General features: G+C 27.8%; 1 protein-coding gene across 1 annotated transcript; it reads left to right on the plus strand.

Moving 5' to 3' along the window:
• The first annotated feature begins 5,829 nt into the window (after nucleotides 1–5,829).
• LOC133829892 (peroxisomal 2,4-dienoyl-CoA reductase [(3E)-enoyl-CoA-producing]-like) lies at nucleotides 5,830–8,323 on the plus strand. The gene is made up of 5 exons (XM_062259722.1): nucleotides 5,830–6,211; nucleotides 6,566–6,725; nucleotides 6,869–7,038; nucleotides 7,128–7,350; nucleotides 8,009–8,323. Exons 1-5 carry the CDS (start codon nucleotides 6,020–6,022, stop codon nucleotides 8,158–8,160), a joined length of 897 nt encoding a protein of 298 aa, XP_062115706.1. The 5' UTR covers nucleotides 5,830–6,019; the 3' UTR covers nucleotides 8,161–8,323.
• Nucleotides 8,324–10,063: the final 1,740 nt, after the last annotated feature.

The following is a 10,063-nucleotide window of genomic DNA, read 5'->3' on the forward strand; positions in this document are numbered from 1 at the left end:
TGCTTCAGAGGTGAAGCTTTAAAATCAGCAAAGTGAGCTCAATAACATAAAAAAAAAAAAAAAAGATATTTGCGGCAATAATGCCTATGTAGTTAAGTTTGTTGCACTTAAATGCTTATGTAAAAATTTTGGCGACAATAATGCTTACCGTTAATGTTTTGGTGCAGCCGGCCGTTGATCCCTGAGCCGTTAGAGATATATAAGGTACACGTGGGACAACCCGATTGGGTTAAATTATTAAATTTAAAAAAATAAATATATATTTCTTTTTTCTATTAAATATATAAAAAGATGGACACACTTAAATCTGGAGCTCACCACCACCGGATGAAGTGAATCTTCTCTGAACGTATAACCTTGATGCGAAGTCCCTTTGGCTTTGAGATCTAATGCCAGCATTATCTGATTTTTGCAAATCTGATTTAACAGCTAGTGTTTTTGTTTTGTCTTCTTGTTAAGTTTAAATCACTATACTTGTTGACAAAGTGCGTAGGTTGAGGTTTTCAAACACGAAGAAACATCTGCTCTTGAATTTGAATGAACATGCCATGAATGAACCAATTAGGAAATTACTCTTTACTTCAATGAACCAATTAGAATATTAATCTTTGTTGGATTATGTGTTTGTATAGGCATACTAAAAATAACCATTAAGAAAGGTTCTGTGACCATGATGCATTATATCATGAAAGTTAAGAATCTTGTTTCCCCTAAAGATCATATTCTTTATCTACTTGAACCCTATAACCATTGATGATATCAATATCACTAGCATGTTACTTTCTCATGAGCATAGATTGGAAAAAACAGAATCTTGCTGCTCAATCTCCAAACCAATCGGCCTTTTTGCCAGCAATATCAAAATCGAAATCCCTCTCAGAACAGAAATAATGACCAACCGATCTGCTGGAGAAACTCTTCCCTCCTGGCAACTTTGTGGTAACCCTGGACACTTGCACACCAACTCTACAAGGTCATCCTTCATGTGTTCCAAGTCATGATTGCTACTCAATCCTCTTCTCAAGGTGATCCTTGGATTCTCGATTCTGGTGCAACTCATCATTTCACAAACCATTTCGATATTCTTGAAACATCTTCGCCATACAATGGTGATGATAAAGCCACGCTGGTAATGGTAACAGCTTATCAATTACACACTCTCGTTCTTGTTCTTTATCTAATTCAAAATCTCATTTTCTTCTTGCAAATGTGTCTCATGTTCCATCAATATAATCTAATCTTATTAGGTTATCTAAGTTTGGCAACGAGGAAAATTCTACATCAAGAGAAACTTGATCAAGCCCTTTACGCTTTACAAGCTGCCGCTGCTCATCCTTGTTACTCGAAATCTAAAGCTGATTCCTCAACTCAAAAAGTCAAACTTGATCAACTTTTCAAATATTTATGAAGCTTGTTGAGAATCAATTCTCAACTACCATTAAACCATTTCAAAGTGATGGAGGAGAATCCAAATCCAAATCCTTTGTTGTTTGTTCCCTCTCTTCAAGAACAATAGAAGCATGTTAGAATATATGTCTCTCCTAACAGTACATTCCAATATGCAACTCTTACAAGAACAGATATATATTTTGCTGTCAATCGAGTTTGTCAATTCATGCATAAGCCTACCACAACTCTTACAAGATCAGAGGCTCTAACATCTATTGTAGCTGAACTTGCTTGGCTGAATTCCCTGTTTGAACTTAATCCCACAATCAATTCTGTCCAAGTCATTTGGTGTGACAATGATTGCAGCAAGTTTAGGCAGCGATCCCATTTTTCATGCAAGAACCAAACATATTGAAATTGATTTTCATTTTGTTCGTGAAAACGTTCGTCAAAAGGATGTTGTCGTTCAATATGTCTCCACCACAGATCAAGTGGCTGATATATTCACAATGCACCCTTTTTGTTAATTTTTTTTCTGTGATTGTAATCCTGTACTCGGCACCTCTGTAACTCTGTTTATTCTTCTCTGTAGCCCTTATATATATATAGACCTCTGAAAGCACAATCCTTTTATTTTGTGCTCATTCATTTTCATTTGCCTACTAAGTTTACAGAATTGGCAAGGCATGTTAGATTAAAAAATAATCGAGATTCATGACAATACTAATAGGAAATAAACAGATTGTTACATAAAATTTAGAAGATCGAATATATATAACTCTAGTAATTGTTATTGATAATCTCGATCTATAAGTTTTAGATCTACAAAAGAAAAAAAGAGAAATTAGAATGAGTACACGGGCTTTCAAGCTCTTACTAACTCTTTTACATAGAATTACTGAAAGTCAGAATGAGCAGCGAACTTAAGAATCCGTACTCTATATTTATAGACTGAGACATTCCATCAGAATCTGTGACACGGATTGAGATTATCTCAATCAGTTGGTATATGCAAAATCGGGTAATAAATAATGTTAATCATTAATTAGAATATTTGTGAATAAATAAAATATTAACTTTGATATATTAAATCAATTAGTTATACCAAATTAATTTTATATACCATATAAATAAATATTCTAACAAGACATCATTAGCTATTCTCAATATAAGAATCTTCAATCTCTCTTGCATCTTTGGATTCCATAACGCCTTCCAGACCATATTATGCTCTTGAAACCGCCATCATTAACGATACTAAATTGTACCAATCTGAAGTGTTGTTGGACAACATGGTGCCTCGTAGCAATGCTTTGTGTTAAATTGATTAACTAATTGTGTTTTAAAATTAATCTCTAAGAAACCCCACATTACCAATGACCAAACAAAAAAGAGAGAACATTACAGTTTTCTTAAGAAAATTTGGGTTGTAGTTAAACAAAAATAAAATAATTTCTATCATTTTATGCTAATTTGCATCCTATTGTGACTTTTGATAATTTTAGAGTAATTAGTAAAAATATATTTTTTTAAAATGTTATCCATAATTTTACTGTAGTATATTAACATTTTATTATTATTCTAAGTGTTAGTGATATTTTTATCTTGACTTTGGATTTCCCCCCTAATCTGCTTATTACTAGGGATTAAATTTTTATGTACTTAATTCATATTAAATGAATATATTTTAAAAAAATAATTAATAATACTGTAGAAAATTTAATTATTCTAATTATTGATGAACTATTTTCAACTTGACGGCAACCATATATATTTTTATATTAGGTAGAAACAACGTGCAATTTAAGTTTACTTTGTGTTTACTTTTATTTAAAATATATATATATATATATATATGATAGAATGAATTATAGTTCTATAATATATATAAATATTTATATATATGATATCTAAACACAACGTTGACATAGATATATTTATATATTTGAATGATTACATGACATATATATAAAATACAATAATATTTAAAAAGAAATTAATAATAGAAATAAAATAAGAATAGAAAAAGTCATAGTGTAGACATTAATATACATGCATAAACTATTTTTAGTTTCTAATGTATCTTGCAATGTCCTTTGGTGGATTTGATGAAGAAAAAAGCTTCAATCACTTGATAAAAAAACAAACTTTCACACAAATTTATAAGATAAAAAAATGATATGTATGTCTTTATTATTTTTAAATAAATATGATTTAATTATATAAATTATCATAAAATATCTTATTTTAATCAATTAATTTATTTATTTTTGTTTAAGTTTTATTTGTTCAAGTTTTTTAATTTGGCAGTGACAACAAAAAATTATGTATTATATGTTTAATATAATATTAAGTTTAAGTTTAATTAAATTTTATTTAAGTTATAAAATGTGTGGTTTTATTATTTTTAAATAATTATTATTGTAAAATATCTAAAAAAAATATCATATTTTAATTTGTTTAATTTTTTATTTATTTAATTTAATTTAAGTTTAAGTCATGTTTATAATCTACTGTTAAATATAAGAATATTATGTTAAATAAAATAATATTTCGTTAAAGTTAACGGAAAAAAAAAAACCGTTAAAACCAAGAATTTTCGTTATTTACACACATTTTATATAGAAGAGATATAAAAAGTGTGTACATAACGAAAATTCTTGATTTTAGCTGTTTTTTTGTTAACTTTAACCGAATATTCTAAATATTTAACAGAATATACATTTAAAATTAATTAAAAATAGATATTTATTAAGTTTATTAATATAAATTCAAAATATATAAAATATCATTATTATAATAATATTTAATATAAAACTACATATTTACTAATTATATTAATATAAATTCAAATTCAAATGTTATAAAATATAATTATTATAATAATATATAATACAATACTAAATATTTAATAATTATATTAATATAAATTCAAATGTTATAAAATATTATTATGACAATTATATATAATCCTATTTTTTCACTAATTATATTAATATGAATACAAATATTATAAAATATTATTATAATAATATTTAATACAAAACTAAATATTTAATATATATTAATATAAATTTAAATATTATAAAATATTATTATAACAATAATATATAATACGTCATCTTAATTTTTATTAAAAAATGATCATTTATATTTAAAAAGAAACATCTTTCTTTTTTATTTGAGCTAACTTATATAAATATATATTCATATTGAATAATAATAAATATTATAAATATATTATATATAGGTGTCATGTGTGTATAAATTGTGTGATTATGCAAGTGTAACTATATAAGAAATTAGAATACCATTTATCTTCTATCCAAAACAAACAAGCTTATTCTCCAATCATTAACATTAATGTTTAATTTGAATAATATCATGAATGTTTTGTACCTTAAATATGGTAGTTTGTGATTTAAAAAGCTATCATATTATATATATATATTTTTTTAAAAACCATAAACAATGTTTTGGTTAAAATTTTCTTTTAATATATATTTATGTCATTTTTTTATATATAATATTATTTATTTATTTGAAATTTATACGACTATCATACAAAATTAATAAAAATAATTAATAAATTTTATAAATAAAACTAAACAAACGTGTATTACACGTTGTTTGTATCTAGTATACATATATAGACGTTCTATATCTCTTCTATATAAAAAGTGTGTAGATAACACAAATTCTTAATTTTAACGATTTTTTTTAAACTTTAACAGAATATTCTAAATATTTAACATAATATACTTTTAAAACAAATTAAAAATATATATTTATTAATTATATTAATATAGATTCAAATATTATAAAATATCAATATTCTAACTAGACATTTATCAGTTATATCAATATAAATTCAAACTTTATCAAATATAATATTATAATAATATATGATATGAGATTAGATATTTAATAATTATATTAATATTAATTTAAATGTTATAAATATTATTATAATAATATTTAACATATAATATATATTCCTAATTTTTCCTAAAAAAAATATCTCTATATTGCTAATTTTTGCTAGAATAAATATTTAGTAATTATTATAGTTTTTTTTCAGCTATAGTCCACATTATTTACACTTTGTAATACTTAAGTCTTGAAAATTAATTTTGTATCAATTAGGTCCAAACATTTTCAAATCGTACCATTTAAGTCCCTGAATACTTTTTTTTCTTTTCAAAATACATAAATACAATATAAAATAAGTGAATCAATCTTAAAAAATATTGGACCACTTTTTTGAAAATATCAAACATGACATTGAAAACAAAAATATTTTCATGATATTTTAAAAAATATTTAATAATTTTACAAATTAAATTAATTTTTCATTAAAAAAATTCATACCTATGTTTTTTTTAATATTAACAACCGAATTTTGTCCCCTAAAAAAAATCGTTTTATTCGTTGAAAAATATAGCCCGAGAGAAAATATGGTTTTTGAAGTCAACCAGGCTGGCCAGTGGACAACATGAAATGAATTCTATAGTTGTAAACATCGTCCTCTACGAACTCCTTTGTTTCGGAGTGACTTAGAAAAAGAAGAAGAAGAAGAAGACGGCAAGAGAGAGAAGAAAAGCATATCATATCGGAGAAAGTAGCAGTGATGGTGATGGAGTCACCGTTCAGAGCTGACATGGCTAAGGGTAAGGTGGCTCTGATAACCGGAGGAGCTTCTGGTATTGGTTTGGAGATTTCCACTCAGCTCGGCAAACATGGAGCTTCCATCGCCATCATGGGACGAAGAAAACAAGTCATTGACTCTGCTGTCTCTGATCTCCGATCACTCGGGATTTCGGTACTTTTTTCTTTCATGACTCAGAAGATCTAAGAAATGGAATAACTTTCTACTTGGGTTGTTGATCAAATTCGGGTTCTGTTTACTGTTTGGTTGATGGGAAAAAGTAGAGAAGGAAACTAAATTTAGTTTACTTTGATAGATTATTCACTTTGGGAACCGTTGACTTTTTCGTGGTCTTACTCTTACATAGCTTTTTTTGATTAACATGACATGAATTTGAAGAGGCCTCCAAAGGATTCATTTGATAACTAAACTATTTGAATTGGGTTGGGTTTATTTAATCTCATTATTACATCGTTAGTCTAAAGTGAATATATACTCATTTAATCTCTTTTTCTTGTTTGGTCTCAGGCTGTTGGTTTTCAAGGAGACGTTCGTAAACAAGAAGATGCAAAAAGAGTTGTGGATTCAACTTTTGAGAACTTTGGTAGAATTGACATACTTGTCAATGCTGCAGCAGGGAACTTCCTTGTTTTATCAGAAGACTTGTCCCCTAATGGATTTCGAACAGGTGGGCCATTGTTAATCATTTCGAACATGTGTATAACTTGTAATGTTTTAGTTTCAGTCATTAGATCAATTTGAGTTGGGGAAGTCAAAACAAAGTTAGATTAGGATAGATGGTGATTTACTTTCCTCATCTATTATTTGCAGTTATGGATATTGATTCAGTTGGGACTTTCACAATGTGCCATGAGGCACTAAAGTATCTAAAGAAAGGAGGATTAGGGAAGAGCTCATCTGGTGGTGGACTAATCTTAAACATTAGTGCTACTCTGCATTATACAGCTGCTTGGTATCAAATCCATGTTTCAGCAGCCAAGGTTGGTTTGATTAGATATATATTTTCAATATCACACATATACACATCTGATTTTCATGTTAATTTCTATGAAAATTTCTTCTACTATAGGCAGCTATTGATGCCATTACAAGAAACTTGGCATTGGAGTGGGGGACTGATCATGACATCAAAGTCAATGTGATAGCACCTGGTCCTATTGCTAATACTCCTGGAATGGATAAACTCGCACCAAAGGAAATGGAAACCAAAACAAATGACTACCTTCCTGTGACTATGGCTGGGGAGAGTTGGGATGTGGCTATGGCTGCTCTTTATCTTGTTTCAGATGCAGGTTGGTCATCTCATCCTCTCCTGCAGAACCACATTAATTAACTCAATATTGGCACCACCGAGGTGGTGGTTTAGTGGTTGGGATGCCTGTCTGGTTTCCTTCCATCCATCTGTCCAGAGTTCGATCTGGTCCAGTCTTGAGTTGTTGATGTGTTGGATCGGACTTGGATGTAGCTCCCTGTGGACAGATATATGGTATGGGAACTCGACGAGGCTCCATGCACTCTCGGTGGTATCCAGGCAGGGCCAGCCCGTGGGCATTGGGGGTCGAAGGAAAATTTTGATATTTTTACAATATTTATATATAAAATAGTATTTTTGTAAAATTATGGAGTCTTTTTGTATAGAAAAAAAAAGCATTTTTAAACATTGGGGTCTTAGGCAAAGGCCTGACCCGCCTATGCCCAGGGCTAGCCCTGTATCCAGGATTGCTTTTGGCCAAATGGGATGGGGGATAGGATTAGCACCACATGATTGAAAAAAAAAATCATTGTCAAGATCTTCACTTATCATATTGGTGACAAGTTATGAAATTGAATGTTGAAGATGGGTTTTGCAAGTATATTATAGAACTCTAGGCAAAATTGAGAATGTTATACTTCATCCATGTTTTTGTGACTAAGAAGTTTCATTTATTTTTATTGTTTTGAACCATGTAGGTAGGCACATAAATGGAGCTAATATGGTGGTTGATGGAGGACAATGGCTGAGCCGCCCCCCTCATCTGCCGAAAGAGGCAGTAAAGAAGCTTTCAAGAGCTGTGGAGAAGAGGTCTAGAGCTGCACCATTACTCCCAAGGAGCAAAATCTAAGCCACATAGCAAATATAGTAAAATATAGGATGAACCACAAATACTATGCAAAACTTCTAAATAAGCTTATAAAGGGCTTAATTAGATGCTTAAATAAATTCATTAGCTCTTGTAAGAGGTTGGATTGTATTTTGGTTGCAATAATATATTCGTTTTCGTTTTATTTGTTTTATGTTTATTTAGTATCTACATTATATATTGTGTAGAGAAATTAAGAGGTTGTTTGGCACATTAATTAAAAAACTGTTTTTTGTTTTTAAAAGTTAAAAACAGTTTTTTGAAAATAAGTTGGGATGTTTGGCGTTGTTTTCAGAAAATAATTTTTAAAAATAAAGTTACAAAAAACAGAAAATTATGAGAACAACAAAAAATTGTTTTTTGTTATTCTCAAAATTTTTTTGTCTATCTTTTTTTTTTCTCATATTATTTATTTATTTATTATTATCTAACATCATTTATTGTCACATAATTTTCCCTCTCATTAGTTTCTCTCTCTTCAGTTTCTCTCACATCACTTTCTCTCTCATCACTTAATATATCCTCATTTTCTCTCTCATCATTTTTTTCACTCTTGTCATTTCCTCTCCCATCACTTTCTTTCTACTCACTTCTCTCTCTTCACTTTCTTTCTCATCACATTCTCTCTCATTTTTTCTTGGATCAATTTCTCTCTTCTCAATTTCTATTTCTTCAAATTTTCTCACCTTACTTTCTTACTTCTTATTTTTCATCATTTTTTTTAAAAATTATTTTATCTCATTATTTATTACAAACTTTTAAATATTTTTCTCTTTGTAAATATATTTGTTAATATTTTATTTAAGATTTGAAAAAAATAAAACTAAAAAATTGTTTTTAGAAAACATTAACCAAACGCATTTTGTTTTTTTAAAACTACAAATTTTCTGTTCTCATTTCTCAAAACACAACTTTGAAAACAAAAAACAATACCAACCAGGCCCTAAGTCTCTAGTGACCCTATATTTATTTTTGTTTTTTTATTTAGCTAGTTGTTCATAGTTTTTGACAAGTTTTGAAGGTGGTTCAATACTATTCAACTGTCATAAGAACATATTTCAATTGTTTTATTTTGATAGTAATTCGATAATGATCGTTGATCATAGAAAGTTGAAAAATGAGAGCAAGCTCTAGAGACAGGCGTTTGTGACCTTAATTAAAAAAAACTGTTTTTTTTTTAAAAAAAAAACTTTAAAATGATTTTTTGAAAACAAATAAGTGTGTTTGGCATAATTTTAAAAAATAAAGTTACAAAAAATAAAAAAATTTGAGACAACAAAAAGTTGTTTTCAAATTTTTTTTGTCAATTTTTTTTTCTCATTATATTTTTAATTATTATTATCCCACATCACTTTCTCTCTCATTAATTTATCACTCGTCACTTTCTTTAACATCACTTTCTCTCTCATTAATTTATTCATCATCACTTTCTCTCTTATTACTTTTGATCTCCTTATTTTCTCTCTCATCACTTATTTATGTGATTATTTTCTCTCTCATCACTTCCTATATCCTTATTTTCTCTTTCCTCATTTTTTCTCTCTATTTTCTCTCTCATCACTTTCTCTCACATTTTTTTTATTGTATCAATTTCTCTCTTCTCAATTTTTCTTCCTCAAAATTTCTTCCTTACTTTCTCTCTCCTTATTTTTCATCAATTTTTCTTTCACATTATTTTATCTCATTATTTATTATAAACTTTTAAAAAAATTCTCTTTGTAAATATATTTATTAATTTTTATTTAAGATTTAAAAAAAAAATAAAACTAAAAAATTATTTTTAGAAAACATTAACCAAATACATGTTGTTTTTTAAAAACTATTATTTTCTGATCTCATTTCTGAAAACACAATTTTGAAAACAAAAAATAAAAAACAATTGTTT

The sequence above is a fragment of the Humulus lupulus genome, chromosome 4 (genome assembly GCF_963169125.1).
Source record: "Humulus lupulus chromosome 4, drHumLupu1.1, whole genome shotgun sequence".
Classification (NCBI taxonomy): domain Eukaryota; kingdom Viridiplantae; phylum Streptophyta; class Magnoliopsida; order Rosales; family Cannabaceae; genus Humulus; species Humulus lupulus.